The 24400-nt window shown below is 33.6% G+C and overlaps 1 protein-coding gene across 1 annotated transcript in view; it reads left to right on the top strand.

Moving 5' to 3' along the window:
- LOC150100244 (putative polypeptide N-acetylgalactosaminyltransferase 10) overlaps positions 1-24400 on the top strand; it is a 217351-nt gene that overhangs the window by 179078 nt on the left and 13873 nt on the right. Inside the window, exons 5-8 of the mRNA XM_090402425.1 lie at positions 7600-7788; positions 14539-14716; positions 18955-19183; positions 23497-23718. Coding sequence (XP_090258551.1) covers positions 7600-7788; positions 14539-14716; positions 18955-19183; positions 23497-23718 — 818 coding nt within the window. The remainder of the gene's footprint in view (positions 1-7599; positions 7789-14538; positions 14717-18954; positions 19184-23496; positions 23719-24400) is intronic.

Raw genomic sequence — 24400 nt, 5'->3', positions numbered from 1 at the left:
ACATTGGTGCCTTGGTTAATGATGGTAATCACTTCCAGGATTATTGTCATTAACCAAAACCTTCGTTATCCAAGGCGCGATTCCCCATAAGATTTAATTGGAAATCGATTAATTTGTTCCGGCTCCTCCCCACAGCCATAGTACATATTAAAAATGCAAATAAAACTCATTTAAAATCTCATAAAAATATGGTAAATATCTATTTACAGTAATTTGCTACAAAAAAAAATTAACATTAATAAAATGAATTGTTCATGAAAACAGTTTTTAATTATCAATCTTCACCAGAAGGACAACTGGGCTCACTTCGGAGTTTTTTGGCAAATGGACCCATTTAAAAAAAAAAAACATGTCTAGGGTTGTTTGTTTCTGCCTCTTTTTTAAAATGTTTCTGAAAAACTGCATGGACTTTTCATTAAATAGATCTGCAGTTCTGATAACCTCAGATTTGTTTGGATTCCATTTCATAGCAACATTTTGAACTTCCTCCCACTTTGCCAAAACATTTTTGATTTCAGTAGTCGTAATTTGTTCTTTCTCTCCATCCTCATCTTCAGATGAAATTTCCATTTCCTTTTCTTCACATTGCTGCTTGAAAAGTTCTTTTAGCTCTTCAGTAGTCGGTTCTCGGTCATGCATCTCCACTAATTCTTCAACATCTTCTTCCTCTACTTCCAAGTTAAGATCATGAGCAGTTGCCACAATATCCCTTACCAATTTCTGTCCTTCATCTGAAGTTTCTTCATTACCAAAGGAGGGACACAGTTTCCTCCATGCTGCTTTGAGACATTTCATTGTTACTTCTTGCCAAGCCTTTACAAGCCTATGACAATGTTGAATTCTTCCTTCCAAAATTTTCTTAGGGTTATGTTAGTAGCCTCAAACATTTCAAAGCACCTGGTAAAAAGTGCCCTTGTGTAAAGTTTTTTTAAAATTTGCACCTATCAGCTGATCCATAGGTTGAATCAGAGCTGTAGTCTTGGGAGGAAGAAAAATCACCTTGATAAAATCTAATTCCTCTGGTAGCTCTTCTTGTATGCCCGTTGGATGGCCAGGTGTGTTATCCAAGGTTAAAATGGCTTTTACAGGCAGATTGTTTTGCTCAAGATAGGCTTTGACAGTTGGTCCAAACACTTCACGAATCCAGTCTCTAAATTCTATTCTTGTGACTTAGGCTTTGCTGTTAGACTTCCACAAAACACAGAGATTGGATTTAGAGACATTGAACTTTTTGAATGCTCGGGGATTCTCTGAGTGGTAGATTAACATTGGTTTTACCTTGCAGTCTCCACTTGCATTTGCTGCTAAAAGCAATGTTAACCTATCATTCATTGGTTTATGCCCAGGAAGTGTTTTTTCTTCTTTTGTGATAAATGTCTTGTTGGACATTTTCTTTCAAAATAACGCAGTCTCATCACAATTGAAGACTTGTTGAGGTAGGTATTCTCCTTCTTCTATAATTCTTGTAAAGCTATTGACAAATTTATCTGCTGCTGCTTTGTCAGCACTGGCTGCCTCTCTGTGCCTGACCACATTATGAATTCCTGTTCTTTTTTTAAAGTTGTGAAACCAACCTCTGCTACCTTTGAAATCATCATCATCTACCTCAGAACTTGATCCTGAAGTCTTCTTTTTCAAATCTTGATAAATCTGTTTAGCTTTCTGACAGATTGCATTTTGAGATGTAGTATCACCCGCCATTTCTCTTTCTTTGATCCAATTCCATTTGTGAAAAAGAAGCTCTCCGACATTCAACCTTGAAGTTCCCTTAGCAACCTTAGCTACCATAAGTTCTTCTTTCTTTGCCAAAAAAAGTTGATATTGTAGAATGACTGGTTTCATATATTCGAGCTAACTGCATAACTTTCACACCTTCATGATGTTTTGCTATTATTTCTTTCTTTTGTTCAATAGAGAAAATTTTTCTGTTTTTTTTTCCTCACTAGCTTTCTTTTTGGGACCCATTTTGTCACACTGTAAAAAAAAATTCGATCTATAAAAAAAAAAGATATGTAAAATACGGTATTATTACAAATTGTACAACACTAAGACAAGGGATACAAAGAACATATCGTCACCTGAAAATAAAAGTTAAAAAAAAAAAACTTTTTGAAATAAAAGTTAACAGTTAAATTCGAAACCTGCAATTTTTGACTTAGTGCATTTTGCTTGTAAGGTGACGATATTAGATACAGCACTTACCGTAACATACACTGATTAGCAGCTTATAGATACGATTATTATACAGATGAGATTTGATTTTGCCTTTTGATGGCGAACAAATAGTGACATGCACCTGCCGATTTATTGTCTATATGAACCAACACATAAAAAATAAATGCTTAAATACTCATTTTCATCATAAAACGCATTTATAACCACAAATTTTAAAATAAAATTTGTGGTTATAAATGCTACAAGAAAAGAAACAATAAACGGAAAACATAAACAGCTGGCTACGATGGGTCAAACATATCTGAGCTTCACAACTATGCCGCATGGCTGTTCTCTATTCGACATTGTCATCCCGCATGTGGCCGAGTGTGATCGGAAAATTCTGGTTTTTTAGATCGGATAGAGGTTCACTTAATCGAGAGTCGTTAACCAAGTATGTTGTTATCTGAGGCGTTGTTAACCAAGGTACCACTGTATATCACTGATACATTGTTTCAGCTCTGTGTATCTTCTATAGATACTTCCACAGTTACTACTGCATTCAACTGGCAAACATTATTTTCACTTTCCATTGGGCCTGATAAAACAAAAGCAGCAGTTGCTGCCCAACATTCCTTTTTAGTATAACTGCAAACATGTTGAACCTGCTTCTCCTCTTCCTCATTTATTCCATCTACCTCTGTCATCTGGAATAGTCATCTTCACATCTTCATGATGTATTTCCCATCAGCTACAACCTCCAACTCTTCCAAAAATAAAGTCAACAGATTTCTTATCTCTCTTTCTGTTCTTACCTAGACACACACACAGTACTATGTGCTATAACTTCTTGTACCTTTCTTGTGTAGAATGAAAAAAAAATGGTTTTGTAGAATTCTGTATTCCACAGTAGTGTGTCAAGAAAGTGAGTTGGTACATTGAGCACAAGCATGAAATTAAAATTGGCTTCTCAAGAATGTTTCCATGATCTTGTGCAAAACTGACTTAAGAACATTTGGAATAGAAGTCAGAAATTAATTATCTTTTCAGTTTGCATTGGTGTAAGCTGGATTTAGATTAATTTTTATTCTTTAAATCTTAGATTTGATCTAAACTAATACTATTTGAAAGGATGCTGGAGAAACACAAAAAGAGTGCAACCTGGCATTCTCTCCAATCCAATGTCTAATCCAGTTGGCCTTTTGTTACTTTTTTTATTTTTTATTATTTATTTATTTATTTATTTTTTTTTTGTAAGTTCTTTGTACATCATGATTGTGTCTAAGTTCATTGTCAGGAATCAAAGAATATAACAGGGCCATTCCAAATGAAATCATCATCATAGGCCAAAGCTGCATTTGCATTACTCCATTCTCAGAAGAAAACTTTTTAGATTTTTCCTGGCATCTTATTAATTATGGCAGCCAATTTTATTCAGCAGCTCCAGTAGAATTTTCAGTTTTGGAGGGTTTTAAAAATAATTGCAGCTGTTAAATTGTGAATGAAACTATGTTGTATAATTTGTTTTTTATCATTCACATTTAACATTGCTTAATATATATTAATCATAACTTGTATAAAAGTTATTTATTACTCTTTTATTAAGAATTGCTATTTAAATAATTATTCTGAACTTAATCTATTATTAACTTATTAAACAATAATGTGTATAATTTATTATAACTGATGTGTATATTGTAACGTGAATATTATTATAATTAAATGTATACGAAATGAAAAAGTTGATTAAGTAGAGCAAATATTCTAATTATTCCTATTTTGTGAAAGCTTAACGTTATGTAATAACTCAATGTAGTAGTATAGCCTAATGTAACATTTGCGAGAATGTTTACGTTTATCTGTTGTCATGGAGACGCGTGAAATAAACGAGCGCGAGTGGAACAGAGCGTGGGCATAATAAAGAAGAGAAAATATATAGGAGGTAAGAGAGTTGGGACAGAAAACTTGGAAGTGAAAGGAAGCAAGGGGAAAAACTAGAGAAGTAGAAGTAAATAAAAGGTTCTTAAGGGTAGGAGTTAAGTGGATAATTTTTATAAGTGAGCAAGAACGAAACGAATTTTATAGTTAGCTGAAAGTGAAATCAGCAGTAATAATAGAAGGGAAATTAATGCTACAATCGGATAAAATAAAAAGCTGGACGTTTAAGGAAGAGTTCTGAATAAACCCAGCTGGTCTAGAATTGCGGCTTATTTCCGATTTGCCCTAAAAAGAACCTCACAGTGTTTTAATTAGTTTATGAGTGGTAACAAGGATAGTTGAAGTACCCTGTAATTGATGTCTAGAATTCTGAAGTGCGATTGATAGTGCTTTAAGTATAACTGTAGATAAGTCTTGTAGATGTGTTTTTTTTAAGTAAGATAAATAAATTCCAAAAGTTTGCTCACAACATAATTGATGTACTAGGGACTATTTCCGGTAAGGTCTATCATAGTGTATTATTTCAATGCTTGAAGAATTGTGTGTTAATTACACTATGCTTAACCTAACTTTAACTGTGGAAACTCTTCGTGATTGAGAGTTGGAGATAAGAATTGTTTGAAAGATATTTTCAGCTATTAGTGCCTGTGATATTTTGAACTTATAGCATGACTGAGAAATGTGTGAAAACTGATTAGATTGGATGTTCTATTATATTTATTTAAGTGTAGAAACTTTGTAACCCAGAAGCTGAGAAAGTGCATGTGAAGACTTGGAAGATTGTGCTAATGGGATTAACTTGACTTAATGTTTGACTTGTTACTACTATTAAAAATTAGAAGTAAAATTTATGTATGTGTTATATGACCTATATTAAATGCTTCATTTGTTAATCTAACTATTGTATTTGCCTGAATTTCTTTTTACTGCACCGTTCACAAAAATTCGAATCTAGCGGGAATCCCAGAAAGAAAATAAATACTTCGGCCTGAATGAATGAAAAGACTGCTAACTAACTTTGAATTGATCCTACTATTTCATATAGACTTATCTAAGGATAGAGTGGCGCAGTATAATAGAAATTTCTCTACCCTTGGATTAGTGATCAGTTTACAATTAGTTGTGTTTTATTTTATGAAAGTGACTTGTAACAAGATGGCGGATTCGAACACAACATGAAGAAAACAACGTCACGACACAGCTCATTTTCAGATTGTATTGTACAATTTCTGATTTTTTTTGTTGTAAGATTGGTGGCTGCTTCAGGTGTTTAGGTGTTTTGAGTACTCTTTTAAGCTCTAACCTCTAATGTACTAAACACTGAAAGTTGCAAAAAAAAAAAAATTTTTTTTTCTTCATTTTCAAAAGGCTATCCAGGCCTTTTGAAAATGAAGGTCCTATTCTGTTATGAAAATAACAAAATGGGACCAATTTTACTTTATAGCCACTTATCTCATAAAATTTCAAATGTGTCCTCCCCCCCCCCCCCACTAACTTTGTTGGGCTTCAAGATTAGCCATTTTTAATTTTTTGCAAATTTGTGGCAGTTTTTTTGATCTTGATTTGGGGCATACACATCTAATATATATATAAATGAAATGCACAAAAAATCAGACTTATGGATTTGACTTAGGGCTTGCAGAGTATAGTACAAAATGGGAAAAGAGCATTTAGAATACCTAAAGCAAGTGGCTACCATCTTGAAAAAATTCATTTGGTTAATTTGTCTGAAAAAAGGCAAATTAGAAATCCAATTGTATGTGCATTAAAATGGCAGAAAATATCAAATTGGACAGTCTGAAAATAAACTGTAATTATTTTTAAAAACCCTCCAGAATTATGAAACTCTGTGAATCTGCTGAATAAACATAGCTCTCGTAATAAGATACTAGGCAAAATAAATTTTTTCCATCTATAGAATAATAAAATAATTCACTTTCATCAAAATCAAAAATTATGCTGAGTATGCTTACGCTATGCTGAGTAAGATAATTAAGATAATCAAAAAGATAATTAATAACCTCTATACACTCTGTGAACTCAAGCATACTGTGTTCATAAATTCACAGGTAAGAAGTCAAATATAAGAAAGGTTGGAGGGAAACTAGCATAAACGGAAATTTCTGACCTCTGTTCACCAATGTTCTAAAGTAACTTTTACATAAGTTCACAGTAATATTCTTGAAAACAGTTTTCATTTCATGCATGTGCTTTGGTGTGCCAACTCGCTTTCTTGACATACTGCTTGGAACACAATTTCCTACAGTATACAAACTGCTGATATCATAAATAGCAGCACAGCTATTTATTACTCTCACAAGAAATTAAATTACAAACAGAGTGAAATTCTGCTCCTAATAAACTTCACACAAAAAAAAACTTAATTAATATTCTTACTTTGAAGAGTTAAACTTGTTAGGTTTATTATGTCCAGGCAACTCTGATTATTGCATTTGCCTTGGCAGTATTGCACACTGGTCTTTACTAAGAACCTTCCATTTTCTCTTTGCATAAACATGATAGATAATTTATACAACTTTTGGTTCTTACTAATGATGAGATAAATGGTTATATTTGGTGAGAAGTACAGTTCACATTTTTCCTCTCAGGTTTTCCTGAGAGGAAAAATGTGAACTTCTCACAATTTCCATAGCTTACCTGGGATCCATTATTAATGTGAATTGCTGTTCAGAAGTTGTCAGAAAAAGGTTAGGAATTGCTAAAACAACCATCAGAGACCTGTCTAAAATTTGGAAAGATGGATTTATCTGCATGGGAACAAAGTTGAGAATTTTGGATGCAGTTGTTTTTCCAACAGCGACTTATGGATGTGAGACTTGGAACCTAAAAAAGTTGGATAAAAAAAAACAGATATCTGCTTTTGAGATGTGGTGATGCAGAAGGTTGTTGGGGATTTCATATACTGAAAGTATATGATATCCTTAACATGTACAAATAAATTGGTGTTAGAAAAGATCAGTAGAACTTTAAGGCTCCTTAAGGATATTGGACAGAAGTTAAAATATTTTGGACAAATAGAAAGGATGGAAGTGGGACTTCTCAGAACAGTAATAGAAGGTAAAGTTCCTGGAAAAAGAGGAAGAAGTAGACCATCAATGAGATGGATGGATGATGTGTGTGTGGAGTCGCTGATCTTCAGAGAGTTGAGGTCGCCAGAAAAGCAAACAACAGGACTACATGGTGAGGCCTGGTGTGGCAGATTACCGAGCATCAGAGTGACCATATGTCATCTGTAGATGCCCAGTGAACATAGAGAGAGAGTTTCCTAGTAATATATGATCCAATTTCCATAGCTTACCAATATTTGTATGGTAATAGCACTACCATTCTGATATGTCTCCATTAGTTTTCTTTTTGTGTATATACATTAATGAATATCATTTTAAACAGGTATAAATGTCATATTTAATTAATAATTATGTAAAATATATAACAGAATAATTTGTATGATCATTTTATTTTATTTTATTTTTTTTTGTTAAAAAGAGCAACTGAAGAAACCTTTGGAAGAATATGTGAAGCAACATTTGAAAAAAGTCCACATATTAAGAGCTAATAAAAGAGAAGGGCTGATTCGAGCTCGTTTATTGGGTGCTAAAGCAGCTACTGGTGATGTACTGATTTTCTTGGATTCTCATACTGAAGCCAATATAAACTGGTTACCTCCACTTTTAGGTAAAAAAATAAGTGTAGTGTGATAAGTAATTTTAACATTTTGCTGGTACAAATAATAATGTCATAGGCTGCAGTTATTATACATATACTGCTGTTTATCACATATGTTATCCATTTTTCATGTTATGTTTGTTATTAGATTAATATTGACCCACCATTAGAGTTTCACAAACCATCAAAACAGATAGGTGAGAAACTGTGTGTGTATGTGTGTGTGTATTTCCAACAGGAAATTTACAAAACATAATACACTGACCTCAGAGTGCTGATTGCTTCAGCCACAGCCATAATTTCAAAAAAAAAAAAAAAGTAGCATACACAAATACAGTTATAATCATCACCATTATCTCATTTTGTCAATTAAGGCATTTCCTTATCTTTTTTGGTTGTAGTCGTCAGTAATAGCCTGAACTGCTCTGTCATTCAACATCTTACAACTTCTTTAATTTTATGTAAAGTATGCATATTGATTTTTATATCATGCCAATAACTAGAAGAATGTTCTATTCATAGAACATCTTTTGTGTTTGTGCCTTCCTGCCTTTGCATGCACATGTGTATTATGTGCATGTCTATGTAGAGTATTCAACTTGTCTTTGTTCTTAACTCATTCCACATGAAAATATCATCACAGTTTGATTTTATATATGCATATCACCAAGAGCCATATATATATATATATATATATATATATATATATATATATATATATATATATATATATAAAGAATATGATCATTTTAACATATTTGAGCTGGGTTATGTATCATGCTTGTTGCATCAATCAGGAATTCTCTTGACCCTTTCTGCATCAGGCTTTACAAACTTGTCAACATTTTCAGGATGCTAGAATCAAAAAAATCAATTATTTTTTTGAGAGAATTTTTGTGTAAAACAAGCGTCTTTGAACTTGCAAGAATGTATACTTAAAGTTTCAAAAGTAATATTATAATACAAATATGCCAAGATGGGAGATATTTCCAGATTCTATAAAAATAAAATAATAAACTGAAATTCAAAAAATTGTTATGCTTATAGTACTAATATACAATATGTTTACAACCATTCCTGGATGTTGTGAGTCACATAAAAGTAACTTAGAAAGCTTTTAAAATTTTATTGTTTATTATTAGTGGTTCGGGTTTTTTTGTGTGTGTGCCTGAATGAAGATATTTATTTATGCATAGCAAGACTGATTTTATAATTATAGCATAATCTTCAATTGTATTAAGAACAGTCAACATTTTTAGAGGCTATTATTGCTGCTCCCCTATGATATAGTCAAAAAAATTTTACAGAAACAAAATTCATTATTACTGTGTCATGTTATAAATTAAAGATACTGAGAAATTATATACTTGGTTTAATCCTTTATCCAAATGTATGCAAAAAGTTTGTGTCTGAAATATAATCGGGACTGGGGCAACTCGTGCATAGAAGCTGATGACTTCACATCACTTGCCTTAGCATCCCATAATGCAAAGCACATGTGTCATCTTACTTGATTATTTTCTTAAATAGTAAGAATTTTTTTTTTTTTTTTGTTTCAATTATCAAACAAACTTAAAATTGCCTGTTTCATTTTTTTAAAATAAAATAAGTTGGAGTCATTTCAGTGACAAAGCTGGATAACCAGGAGGAAACCTCCATATATCCTTTTAAGGAATGTGGAGAACTAACCAAGGCTTGTGACCTGGTATGCAATTCTCACCTTCTTATGGTGCATCCTGTTAGTAGGTATTTGTCTAGATACTGAGTAAACGAAGATGGACTGGTAATTTGAGATTAGGCAGGCAATAAAATACAACCAAGTTGTATTTTATTGTACTATATTGGCTTACACCAAAACAAATGATGGCACAACATGAAATTTCATGCTGGCTGAGGCATTGTCTGGCTGAACAAGACCAGTTGTTTTTGTTGCAGAATCAGAGTGAAAAGTCAGCTACTAGAGCTAACTATGATTCAACATATGAAGAATTCATGATAGCCACCATCAAGGTAAGAACTGTCAACAGAAAAGAAGTGGAACTGGCAGAAGAATTAGAATAAGGAACAAGGAATACAACACAGAACACAAAAATAATCTTTTTGAGTTGCAAGAAGTATCAAGTATAGTGATGCAAGCGAATGTCAAAATGTGGAATCTGTCAATGAGACTTATTTGTGCACATAGTCCCACAGAGGGTGTGGGAACATAGGCACTAAGGAAGAACTGGAGGCATTTTTTGAATCATTAGAGAAGGCAAACAACTGACATAGAGAAAAAGTTGTTTCTTGTTGGATATCCAAATAGCAGGTTATGAAATGAATATCACACATATAGAAATGTGTTTGGAAAATGTTCAGGACATGGACTAGCCATTACTAACACCATGTCTTAGAAGATAGAAATATAAGATCTGATAATGTTGGAGTCTTGAAAAGTAACAGACTGATTTGGGGGAAAATTGTAGATAGGAAGTTAGTAATGATGTACATTTTTCATGTAGTACTATCATATCCTGTACACCCCTTGAAGGTACATGGCAGGAATTTGATGATGATGACATACTTTTGAAACACCTCTGATGAGTGTCTGAAGGTAGCATTGAACTTGGTGATCACACTTTTTTGGGTGATCTTCACTAAGTTCAACTAGTCTACTTCGAATTTTGTTTTCAGTTTTGGAAACAATCCATTGCCAAATTCAGCAAATATGGTGAGTTCAGGCATGGTGTGGATTTGGTAGTGAGAAACTGTTTCACATTTAATGCACATTGTGGAGGTGCATTGTCATATAGCAACCGGTAGCTGTTTGTTTAGTGCTACTCCCCTCTCACTCATTTTATGTGTTGATTCAAATGTTGGGGTGGTTAAGGGTCAAGGTTGTATAACTGAGAGGAGACCTCCACATAGCCTTTAAAGGTATGCGGAGAACTGACCAGGGTTTCTGACATAATGTCCAATCCTCACCTTCTCGTGGTGCACCCTGTTGGGTATCTACTTGGATAATGAACGAACGAGGATGAAATGGCAATTTTGGATTTAGCCGACCAAATTGTATTCTTATTGGTTAAACCAAAATAAAAAATGATGGTACAACATGACAAAATTTCATGCTGGCTGGGGCGTCGCCCGGTTAAACAAGGCCCCCGTTGTTTTCACCAGGGAACCAGAGCGAACAACGAAAAGTCAGCTATTGGAACAAATCTGAAAACACACCCCAACTCAACATCACCAGAGTTAAAGATCGGCACTATCAACATAAGAAGCCTGAATGGCAAAGAAATGGAGCTAGCTGAGGAATTAGATAAGCACCAGATCGACATAATAGGGGTGACTGAAACAAAGACAAAAACTGTGAGATCTTCCTGAGCAATAAATACAAAATGTTATATTCAGGTAATGACAATCAAGGAAAAGGAGTAGCCATAGTATACAACACAAAATCCGAGGCTAATCTTCCTGAATGGCAGTCAGTCTCAAGTAGAGTAATGTGGGCAAATGTGAGAATGGGGAACTGGACAATGAGATTTATTTGTGGCTGTGGTCCCACAGAAGGTTTTACTAAGGTAGAAGTGGAGGAATTTTTTGAGGCTTTAGAGAAAGCAACTGACACAAGAAAAAAGGAAAAGTTGGTCCTTGTTGGGGATCTAAATAGCAGAGTAGGAAATGATTGTGAGACATACAAAAATATTTTGGAAAAATTTGGAGAAAAGAGCAAAGCTAATAATAATGGCAAATATCTGTTGGATTTCTGCTCAGGACATGGACTGGTTATTACTAACAGAATGTTCCAACATAAAAATGTGCAGAAATTCACATGGAGAGAAGAGGCAAGGAATAAGAAAAGTCTCATTGACTATGTTATTGTTGATAGTGATGTTTTCTCCCTGGTGCAGGACACCAGAGTGTACAGAGGATTTGAAATTGAAAGCAATCACTATTTAGTGTTGAGCAGGATAAAATTGAATTTCATATTGAAAAGAATAACATGTAAGAAAGTTTTAAAGCAAATAAAAGTTGAGCAGCTCTCAGATATGAACTGTAGACTAAAATACACAAAGATTATTGAAGAAAAAATGAAAGAGTTTGAGAACAGGAATCAAACCATGGAGATTCAGTGGCAAGCCTTGAAGAAAGCCTTGATTGATTCTGCTAGAGAGGCATGTGGTGAAGTTGTCTGCAAGGATAGAAAAATTAAAAATCCATGGTGGACACAGGAAGTTAGAGGCAGTGAAGGAAAAGAAGAAAGCATATCAAAAGTTCCTGGCAAATAAGTCAGCTTGTGCTCTTAGAGAATACAGAGACAAACGCAAGAATGCTAAACACTGTGTAAAACTAGCTAAACAAAAGTCATGGGAGGACTTTGGCAAGAATATAGAAAATAAATATCAAGAAGGTGACAAAATATTCTGGAGGTTGTTGAAGAAGCTTAGGAATGGAGGAAAGAGTGCTGTAAAAGGAGTTAGAGATGATAAAGGTGACATGAAAATGGGAGAAAAAGATATCCTTAAAGTATGGAGTAATTACTTTGAAAAACTGCTAAATGAAACAAGCAGTGATGACAGCACAGTGGTAAAAAACACTGACCAGGCATGCAGTCAGGAATACATATCCATACTTGAAGTAGAAAAAGCCATCAAAGGCTTGAAATGTGGAAAGGCAGCAGGAGTAGATGAAATTTGACCAGAAATGCTGAGGTATGGTGGTATAAGAGTCTTACAGTGGCTGCACTGCATAGTTCAGAAAGCCTGGACAGAGGGATGAATTCCCGATGATTGGAGTAGAGCTCTAATAATACCCATATATAAAAAGGGAAATAAAACTGAATGTGAGAATTACAGAGGTATTTCCCTACTAAGTGTTCCTGGCAAGATCTATGCAAGTATACTTGAGAAACGGTTGAGAAGAATTGTGGAAGAAAAGCATGGTGAAGAACAAGCTGGATTCAGGCCAAATAGAGGCTGTCAGGATCAGATCTTCACTTTACGACAAATAGTTGAGAAAGCATGGGAATATAACAAAGATCTGTATTTAAGTTTTGTCGATCTGAAAAAGGCATATGACAAGGTGCCAAGAGAGAGAAGCTATTCAATACGTTACAGAATGGGGCATTATATGAAGCAATACTTAGTCTTTATTTGAGTTGTAAGTTGGCAGTTAGAAATGTTAAATCTGGTATGAGACAAGGATGTACATTATCCCCTCTGTTATTCATTATCTATATGGATCACATTATGAAGGAAAGTGGTATTGAACATGATATCATAATTGGAGATGTTAACTGGAGTCAGATTCTCTGACTAAATTGAATAACTGTTGTAATAGGTATGGTATGAAGGTCAGCAATAAAAAGATAAAGACAATGAAAATAGGCAGACTCATGAAAAATGTCAACTGTGTTGTGAATGGAGAACTTGTGGAACAAGTAAAACATTTCAGCTACTTAGGCACGATTTTTAGTGAAGATGGTAAATTAAATATAGAAATAGACAACAGAATCAGCAAAGCTGGTATGGTGGGAAGTCAATTAAATAAATTCATATGGAATAAGAGAGAAATTAGTTGGAACACTAAATTAGCTGTATACAAGACAGTGTTCAAACCAGTTTTAACTTATGGATCTGAGAGCTGGGTCAGAAGTAAAACACTTGACCAAAGACTAGAGACTGCAGATATGAGAGTCCTGAGAGAGATTATAGGCATGAACAGATGGCATCAATGGCAATATTATATTAAAAACGAGGATATTAGAAAAGAACTTGACATTGTCAGCATCCAGGAATGCATTTGCAGAGCTAATCTCAGGTGGTATGGTCACTTAAACAGAATGAGCCAGGAAAGATTAGCAAAACAAGTGTTCTCTGCCAAGTTGGCAGGAAAACGACCCAGAGGAAGACCAAGATATAGGTGGATTGATATGGTAAGTGCCTTAGACGATAGAAATATTAGATCTGATAATGTTGGAGTCTTGAAAAGTAACAAACTGATTTGGAGAAAAATTGTAGATAGGAAGTTAGTAACGAGTAAATTTTTCATGTAGTACTCTCATATCCTGTACACCCCCTGAGGGTACATGTCAGGAATTTGATGATGATGAATATATTGAATAAGTGACTGGGCACTGAAATTCCAGTGTCTAAAGAAGCTTTTGTTGTTAATATCAGCTTCTGTTTCTGAAGCTACATTCTCTTGCATGCTAAAAAGTAACAGGCTGTCCTTGTACTGAAAGAATATGGCTGTAAACTTTAATGCACATGAACCATATCATTCAATAGCATAAATAGTGTAATTAATTAATTTACTTGCAGTTAGAAAATTTCAGTAGCAAACAATTATTGTAAATAAAAAGAACATTTATTGATATAATTTGAGTAACAGCAGAAATATGTGTTGATTACTGTATACAAGTAGTATCTACTATTTCTATGGAAACATATCACATTAATTTTAGCTAGTAAATGAAATTATTTTATGGAGAGAGAGAGAAAGTATTCACTTTTTTTTTTTCATGTAACATTGTAAAATCATTATTTTTTTAGCTCATATTTTTGTTTATAAAATAATACTGAATAGTATGTATACCTATTAATTGCTAATAAAATTAAACGAATCTTTTTAAAATTTTTATTATTTTCCTACTTTTTGGTTGTAGTTTTGATATGTATACAGTTTCTTTGCAAAATATGAACTAAGATTATTACCAAACTTTGATTTAAAATATCTGAAGAACAAAGTCTAATTTTCTGTTTCATATTTTTTCAGAACCCATTGCAAAAGACTATCGCACTGTGGTATGCCCATTTATTGATGTGATTGATTTTGAAACATTTGCATATAGAGCTCAAGATGAAGGTGCAAGAGGATCTTTTGATTGGGAACTGTATTATAAGAGACTACCTCTTTTGCCAGAAGATTTGCAGCATCCAACTGAGCCATTTCAGTAAGTTTATATCTACACAACTGTCACTATAGCAAACTCACATGAACCAAAAAAATAGTTTGCTACTGTGAATTTTCTTCAGCATTCCATTAACACGTTGGGATTTTGGCCAAGACTTTTTAATAGTTTGCTATAGCGAGTAAATTAACTAGTGGCTTTGATATAGTGAGAACTGACTATATTATATTCATCTATAGCATTAGGAAAGTTGTAGTCATAAATTCATATTAGTGCCTATCATCGTTAAATGTCCATATGCAGTTTCTTAAATGTCACACTTTTGGATCCTTCTTTGTCAAAAAAGTGTCACAGCATCAGACCTCTCATCTCACAGCTTAAAAAGTTTTCAGATAATTTTTTTCAACTTTGTTAACATCATTAATTAACTAATAGTAACTTTTACACTGCCTTGATAGGCACTATACCATTGGTCAAAAAGATCTAGGTTTCAATTCCATCTAGGATGCTAGAAATTTATAAGAACTTTTCAAATAAAGGTTAGTTAGTGGGTGTTGCACTAAGCTAGAAGTTCCCAACAACTCTTTCATAGTCATATTCATAGTTTATATAAATTCAAATTAACTTGGCCAGGATAGGCCATTGAAGAAGGGAAAATGAATGTATGATCAAAATATTCAAACCACCATAATTTGAAATCTTAAGATAAATTAGTAATTGAATTCTTATTTAGTAATTTCTTTTTACTTTTTTAACTAATTTGAAAAATTTATATTTTTAAAATTTAACAAAAAGATACTATATCTTTCCCTTTCCAAAATGCACCACATTTTAAGAGTAATGCTATCTGTTCATTTGAAAGCACTGTTTGCTAGCATAGCACACTTTTTACTTGAAAGTGAAGTAAATATAAAAATTGAAAGTGATATATTAAAAATGACTTTCAAAAAATTTTTTTTAACTATTTGGCCATATTTTGATATATTAAAACTAATTTTAATATATCAAAATTAGAATTATTTAATTTTAATTTTGATGTAACCTGTGGCATGTTTTGCAAGACCCAAGAACTCATGCAGATCCAGTGAAATCTGATTGGGGAATGACCATTAAAAAAATTGTATTTAATTCCTGCCCATATACAGCATAATTTATTGGGATGTGATGTATAATGGAATAACAACTTATGTAGTTTATGAGACTATTCTAACAACCATGATTTCTGTTTGCTTACACTCTTCATCGTAGTGATGATAGTGGTAGTTAAAACTTTAAATTTTGGACTTGGATCTTACTTGGAAGTTAGAAACAGTTTTGCTTCATTACATATACTTTGAAACCTTCATCAGCTTCACCTCTCTCTTCCTTCCAATATACCTTATATACTAGTGTCAACATTTAATAGTTAGCTTTCTGATTTCTTATCCTTTCTCTTAACTTTTGTGATTTAATCATCCTGTGTGAATCTGCCACCCTTTTTCAGGTTTTCTACAGTAGGCTAGTGGTTTCATGCTGGATAATGAAACTAGTCTGCCTCCTAAAGACAATCATAAACATCCATGTCCAAGTGGGATTTAAACCTGCGGCTTGTTGGTGGAAAACTGATGTGCTGTTAACTAGACTTGATCAGATAACTAGACTGGCTGGTAATTAGTTTACGGAATTAACAACGCATATAAAGTATATTAATTAAAGGTAACTTTAATGAATAACTTCTATATTTCGGCAACGTCACATTGCCATCTTCAGGAACATAAAGATATGGTATGTGCACTCAGGAACTAACACAAAGCAAATGAGGAAGAAAGCAAGCAACTAATATTGTTCCTAAAGTCCTAATGGTGCCCTCTTGCGGGCTAATTTGGTAGTCTTGGCAGTTGGGCTGAAGTTCTCATAATGAAAGTCTCCCAAATTTGGGGCAGTTTCATGCACCCAAATTTGTTGAGGTTAGGAACGTTTTTTAGAGCTGCTGAAGATTCTTTGAATAATCTTTTGTATTTAAACTTGCTGCGATGAATTATTTTTGTTTTCTTCCAACGAATTTTATGGTGGGTATCTAAGGCATGGTCTGCTAGCTCAGAGCGGCTGTGTACTGGTGAAACCGGATGTAGTCTTGGTGTTCTGAAATCCTGATATTTGTTGTTCTGCCTGTTTGGCCAAAGTAGGACAATTTGCAGCTGCAAGGGACCTGGTATACACCAGGTAGGTCTAGGGGAAGTGGTCGGTCTTTGGTAGAGTGGATAAGGGATGCCAACTTTTTATATGGTCTGTAACAGGAAGTAAGGTCATATTTTTTGAGGATATTGGTTATTTTCTCAGAGGTGCCCTGGATGTAAGGGATGATGATAGACTTGGTGTAATCTTTATTGTGGAGGAGGGGAGGGGGGTTGTGGTTTACAGGTTTTAGTATTTTTTGGATTTTTTTGGGGTTATAGCCATTGGCTAAGAAAGTGTTGAGGATGTGGTTTAGTTCAATAGTCAGGGCCTTGTCATCTGAGCAGATTAATTTTGCCCTGTTATATAGTGTTTTTATCACCCCATATTGTTGTGAGGGAGGGTGGTGGGATTGCTGGTGAATGTATCTGCCAGTGTGGGTGGGTTTTCTGTAAACAGAGAAAACCAAAGATCCATCAAGTTGGCAGGTGATTAAAGTGTCTAGGAAGGGGAGGGTGTTGTTTTCCTCTTTTTCTAAGGTGAACTGGACTCTGGGGTGTTGGTTGTTTGAGTGTGCTAGGAAGGAGTGGAGTGTGTCTGAGCCATGTGGCCAAATAGCAAACACATCATCCACATAACGAAGCCAAATAGTGGTTTTTATGGGGCGGAGTTTAAGGCTTTCTCTTCAAATGTCTCCATAAAGAAATTGGCCAAGGGTGGGGAAAGTGGTGAACCCATGGCTCTCCCCTCTATCTGTTTGTAGAACTTTCCTTGCCAAACGAAATAGCCTGAGTTCATTGTGAACTGAAATAGGGCTGAGATATCGGGAGGAAACTTGGCTTGGATGAGCTCAAGGGTTTCTTTGAGTGGGACATTAGTGAATAGGGAGGAGACGTCAAAACTGACCATTATGTCAGTGTGTTGGAGTGTGAGGTTTTCTATACTGGCTTTAAAGTGGGCTGAGTTTTTTATGTGTGATGGTGTGTTGCCAGTGTAGTGTGTGAGCGTTTTGGCTAAATGTTTGGCTAATTTATATGTGGGGGAATCAATGCCATCCACTATGGGACACAATGGCACATTATGTTTATGTATTTTTGGGAGTCCATATAATCGGGGGGGGGGGGTCTAGAGTTATAAGGTTTAAGTTTGTTGGTGACTTCCACAGGCCAAGGAGTGACTTTCTTAAGGAGTCTGTGGATAGTTCTAATCTGAGAGCTGATCGGATTATATTCAATGGGGAGGTAAGTAGTATGGTCTAGTACTACTTATGCCTTAGATATCCACTTAGACCATGCCTTAGATACCCACCATAAAATTCGTTGGAAGAAAACAAAAATAATTCATCGCAGCAAGTTTAAATACGAAATATTATTCAAAGAATCTTCAGCAGCTCTAAAAAACGTTCCTAACCTCAACAAATTTGGGTGCATGAAACTGCCCCAAATTTGGGAGACTTTCATTATGAGAACTTCAGCCCAACTGCCAAGACTACCAAATTAGCCCGCAAGAGGGCACCATTAGGACTTTAGGAACAATATTAGTTGCTTGCTTTCTTCCTCATTTGCTTTGTGTTAGTTCCTGAGTGCACATACCATATCTTTATGTTCCTGAAGATGGCAATGTGATCTTTAATTAATATACTTTATATGCGTTGTTAATTCCGTAAACTAATTACCAGTTATGTCTAACCAACGTATAAGTCTTGCTACTAGACTGGCTATAAGAAATAAATGATTTTCAGTGTAATGCAAAAAAGTGAATGGTTCATAAATGTTAAAACACTGTGTATTTATGTAAGTGCACTTAGAAAATTTATTTACATTTTTTGAGTTCCCATATATCACTTAGGAACTAAAAAAAACTATGTAAATGGGGAAATATTTTTAAAGGAACAAATTTTAAAGAAAAATTCTTCAAAATTTGAATGTAAACATAAAAATACAGTCAAACACCAGAATATTTTAATAGTTTGATAGATGGTATTGCTGACAGCTAGCTAAGAATGTAACCTTATTGGGCACATGTTAATTTTATCACCTTAGAAAATATCAGTATTTCTTCTGACATATATATTACTTTTTAAATGCTAGAACAAGTTTATTAATAAATTTTTCTGTCATTTTCAGGAGTCCTGTTATGGCTGGAGGACTGTTTGCAATTGATCGCAAGTTCTTTTGGGAATTAGGTGGTTATGATGAAGGCTTGGATGTGTGGGGAGGAGAGCAGTATGAACTGTCATTTAAGATTTGGCAGTGTGGTGGTCAGATGGTAGATGCTCCTTGCTCCAGAATAGGGCATATATATCGTAAATTTGCACCTTTCCCAAATCCTGGCATTGGAGATTTTGTTGGCAGAGTAATGAACATTTTTTGTTGATATCATTGTATTATATATAAATATGATAAATAAGGCATAGTAAGGAATAATTCGGAAGAATTTTTGATATAATAACTCTAAGTTAGAATAAAAGCATTTACTAAATAAAGAGCCAAAGACTTCAGTTCGGTGATGTAAAATTACATAGGCAAAGTGGATTCTTGATCCATCATTATTTCAAAGCTGAATGTATGTAGAAACTATAAAAGTTTCGTAAGTTGACCAGAGAGCTTATGAGAATAAAAACCTTGGCATCCCTGAGTTGCCTTAGTTTGCACTACTTAAAAAACATGAGTGCTGCTCAAGTATCCATATATTTGCCTCTTATTAGTGCATTTGATAAATGTTTCACTGGCTTGACAGCTGTTTTGAATTGGTTGGTTCTCTTCAGAGACTAGGCAGAAACCTTAAGAGAGCAAAATCTCTCATTCACTACTAAAGAAATTAAAATGTCAAAGAAATGTAATTTTTCTTAAGTTGAACTCTCTGTTGGTGCGTAAAAGTAATTACTAAATAAAGAGCCAAAAGGCTTCAGTTTGGCAATTTCAGCTTTGAAATAATGATGAATCTAGTATCCACTTGCCTATGTAATTTTACATCACCGAACTAAAGCCTTTTGGCTTTTTATTTAGTAATTACTTTTACGCACGACTGAGAGTTCACTTATGAAAAATACATTTCTCTGACATTTTGATTACTCTTAGTACTGAATGAGATTTTTTGTTTTCTTAATGTTTCTGCCTGGTTTCTGAATAGAACAACCAGTTCGAAACAGCTGACAGGCCAGTGAAACCTGTATCAAATGCACTAATAAAAGGCAAATGTATGGATGCTTGGGCAGCACTCATGTCTTTTAAGTAGTGCAAACTAAGGCAACTCGGGGATGCCAAGGTTTTTATTCTCGTAAGCTCTCAGGTCAACCTACGAAACTTTTATAGTTTCTACAAACATTCAGCTTTGAAATAATGATGGATCTAGTATCTGCTTTGCCTATGTAGAATAAAAGCACCATTTGAGAAAAAAAAACAATATTTGGATCTACAGTGCATGTGGAATGATGAGTTTTTATGATATCCAGGCATCTCTGGATCTGAGTTAGGCGGGATAATAGCAAATTCAAATGATACTGTATTTACTTTACTAGCATTGACCTCCCTGTAATGTTGCAACTTTGATATATTTCACTTGTGATATCAGTAATGAATTGCAAGTTTTAAAAAATTAGTCATGACAGATATGTGATATATTTATAACACTGCATTCCGGTGTTGAAAATGACTCTGTATAATATACTTTTATATTGTAGAACTATGCAGTATATAATTAGCAAACATATTGAAAATTCTAGCACTTTTGTAGTGCAGTCAGTAGTGACCACATGCTGGCTGAAAAGACTTTTATTAGCTATTATTATTTCATTACTACTATATTTTATTCTAGTAGTACAAGAAGAACTTTTATATGGACTTTATCAACTAATTCTGGAAAACAACCTACTTTAAATCTACTTTTCCTCATTCTGGAAAAGCTGATTTACCCCCCCCCCCCTTCAAAACAAAGAAACCAGACAGGGAACACATATGCATTAATAAGCATAGCAAACTATGGAAGTAGGATTAACCACTATCCTGAATTACTTGGTCATAACAGGCTATGGTACCTAAAACGAAAAGTAAGGTGGGATGGCAGAAGATATAAGATTAGGTAAAAACTTACTGTTGTTAATTTTAGTTCCATTCATGGGTTAGTAAACTTGCCTAAAACAATTTTAAAAAAAGGAAGCAAAATATTTTGTTTTTTTTAAAAAGTATATCGATATTACACTTACTGCATCCAAACTTTCATGGCATCCATAAACTCGTGGGGGATTCATGCAGTGGAGATATCTCAAAAGTTTTTTTTTTATTATTATTTGTCTTAAAATATAGGAATGATAGTATAATTCATCATTATTTTGAACCAAGTTGGTTACTTAGTTCAAAATACAAAAAATAAGAATTACTCATGAGCATCTTGCTGAGGAAAGTATGGCATAAGTAGTTTTGGGCATTGGGGACAAAAACATCTCTCTCTCCCTCTGCATTTGCTTTTCTTTGGAATTATGCTGATTAAGTCTCTAAAACAAAGTTAGCAACTGTTAGTCTCTGAGTGCCATGCAGTTAATTAGTAATTGCATTATTAACATCTTTCTCAGATATAGATTCAAATTCCATTGTGGCGTGGATGTTTGTGAAAATCATTTGGTACCAGACAGTTTTCATTGCCCATCTTGAAATGGCCAGAAAAAGTACAGTGTTTGATTTCTGTAGCATGTTTTCCAGATCATCTAATAATTATAACATTAGAACCTTTAGTGGGTTGAATTCTCATAAAACACACAGAAATAACAAATCCCTTATTCTGAGTTTGCTGATTAGTTTCTAATAGTTGGTTACTATTAGAAATTTCTAGTTTCATAAGGCAACAACCTCATATTTTGCCATTATTTTTCTAAGAAATACACATTTATCCTCTTTGAAAATATTTAGTTAAATAATTTATATCAGTTTGCAAAACCTAAATAATGAGCATTTATTTTAGTGAAATAAATTATTTTTATAAAAGAGTTGAGGTTCCTCTGGCTTCAAATGTCAATAGTTAGTATTTGTCAGGCAAGAACCACTTAAAACTTTTTAGAAAGAGCAATATCTAATTGCTAGTTTAGTACATCATGTTATTTACATCTTCAGATCAAATGCAAATAGAAAAATGATGTTAATAGAGTGATTTCTAAATTAATAATTGTTATACTTTGGATGAGCACAAGCAAGATGTTGAATATACCATCAGGATGTCAGACACGTGGCTCATTGCTATATTTCTCATTTAAACCAAGCTGGCTTAAACGAGACCTTGGTTTTTATTACAATAGGTTGAACATCATATCGTTTTGCTAGCCTCTTTAAATCTGCAAACATAGTTATTGAATTCTGTGTTTGCCATTTTTGAGGTAATTAATTTTTTTTCTTGGAATGCCAATCCTGACTTGGTTTAATTTATGCCTGTTTCTTCTCGAGATCACCCTGTCTGTCCAATATAACTGATACTGTATGTACAGAAAATGTTGTATACCCTTGGTCATTTACAGGTCTTTACCATTTTAATAAAATTTATTTCATTTCAATTTAATTTTAAGGGCTTAATTGATGTATATCAAAAAAACTTTGAAGTACATTATTCATTAAAATTGTTTTACAAACTTAATTGAAAATCAACATAAGAATTCAGTTTTTATCCAATAAAATTTGTTTAACTATTCAAAAGAGGCTTGTTTGTCTGAAAATATTTTTTAAATTTTAGTGTATTTTAGAATGTTGTAAAGAATAATTGTTCTTGCCTTTATAAAATATGAAAACAGAAAGGAAATAAACTCTATAGCAGCTTATTTCCTTTCTCTCTGTTTTATATTACAGTTAAATCTTCCTGCAGTGAATATATGAGGAACAATGGGAGAGTCTGTTATAGTAGAAAGTTTGCCATATGCACACGCACACACACACGTATATATACACTCCACTGATTGCAAAAATTAGTGGAGTGTATATGTGTGTCACTTGCTAAAACTGCAAGTTCTGTGTATGTGATCACATTTAGCAGCTGGTTTGTAGCATGTGAGATATTTGGTGGTTGGATGCATGTCATTTGTGTCAAGATAGATGAAATATGTGAGTAAGAAAGTTATTATCAGAAAGAAGTAATATCGAGAGCAAAAGAGAAAAAGTTTTTATAAAGGTGGTACTCACCCTTCCCATTATTTTTAATATGTTCCAGTAAGTCAGGATTTCCATGAAGTGACTAGTGGTGTGGTATCATTGTTTGGGAAACATTTCCTATTGTGTGAGAACCATTCAAAGAAGGAGAAGTCAATAAATGAGAACAGGAAACAAAAACATGTTTTTTTTTTTTTTTTTTGAAGATGTAACTTGTTACATTAATTTCTGTTACTAGAGTGGTCCTTTATATTACATATATTCTTCTCTATTTTCTTAAAGTTAAAATGAGATTTAGAAAGTGATTTTCTTTAGTAGTTACCAGTTTGCAACTGCTTGTCAATGGATGAGTGTATTTGAAATATTTGCGTATGAAAATGCATGTGAGAGAGATGGTAGTATCAGAAGAGATATCTGATTTTATCTGAGGATCTGAATATGGAACATCATTACAAATAATATATATATATATATAAAGTGAATAAACAAAAATAAATTGCTCAAAAAACATGTTTGAAAAATTTGTATTATTTTCTTTTTCAGAATTATAGAAGAGTAGCAGAGGTATGGATGGATGAATATAAAGAATACTTATATATGAGAAGACCTCATTATCGCAACTTAGATCCAGGTGATATAACTCAGCAGAAAGCTTTGAGGGAAAAATTAAACTGTAAACCATTTAAATGGTTTATGGAAAATGTGGCTTTTGATCAGCCAAAAAAATATCCACCCATTGAGCCACCTAATTATGCCAAAGGAGAGGTAAAACTTTTTCTCAACAGTATTTAATAAACTGCCATAATTTTAAAGGAATTTTTTTTTTTTATGCTGTAGTTAAAAGAATTATGTATTATTCTTGAAATAGTTTTACTATTTCAGTAAATGTGTTAAATGTTAAATATGAACAGTAACATACCTGCTTTGTCCTCATACTTCTTTTTTACATTTTTTAAAAATCATAATTCTATAAATGAGAGGTTGTTCAACCTGTTGTGCATTAGCATGGGTGAGCAGAAAGTAGAGGGGAAAGAAGAAACTCTCACTAACATTGGATTTTGAAGACATGTAGAGTGTATTCTAGGAAATACATGAGAGATGCTTTCAAAAGACAACAGTAAAAGGAATGAATGAAGAGAAAGAAAAATTTGTTCTTCTCTAAGTTTGGTGTGAAGGTATGTTGAATAGCCACTGCTTGCATTTTAAGAGATTTAGACACAATAAGGAAAATTACTGATGCCAGTTTTGATGAATGATGACCGTGGAAATTTTTATGCGACTCCCACTAAGACAGGTTGTAAACCTCTCATAAAGTAGTACTGTGGGCAGGTAAAAGTTAGATCATTTGAAAATCAAAAATTGACCTTTTGAACCATTTCAGATCTCTAGTAAGCAGAGCGTGGTGGTCTTTAGGCCAATGAAATTTGTCTACCATAAAGACAATCAA

The sequence above is a fragment of the Typopeltis vanoorti genome, chromosome 13 (assembly GCF_054136105.1).
Source record: "Typopeltis vanoorti isolate ZY-2024b chromosome 13, IOZ_Tvanoo_1.0, whole genome shotgun sequence".
Taxonomy (NCBI): domain Eukaryota; kingdom Metazoa; phylum Arthropoda; class Arachnida; order Uropygi; family Thelyphonidae; genus Typopeltis; species Typopeltis vanoorti.
The sequence above is the reverse complement of the archived record's forward strand: the minus strand, read 5'-3'. Positions and strand labels throughout refer to the sequence as shown.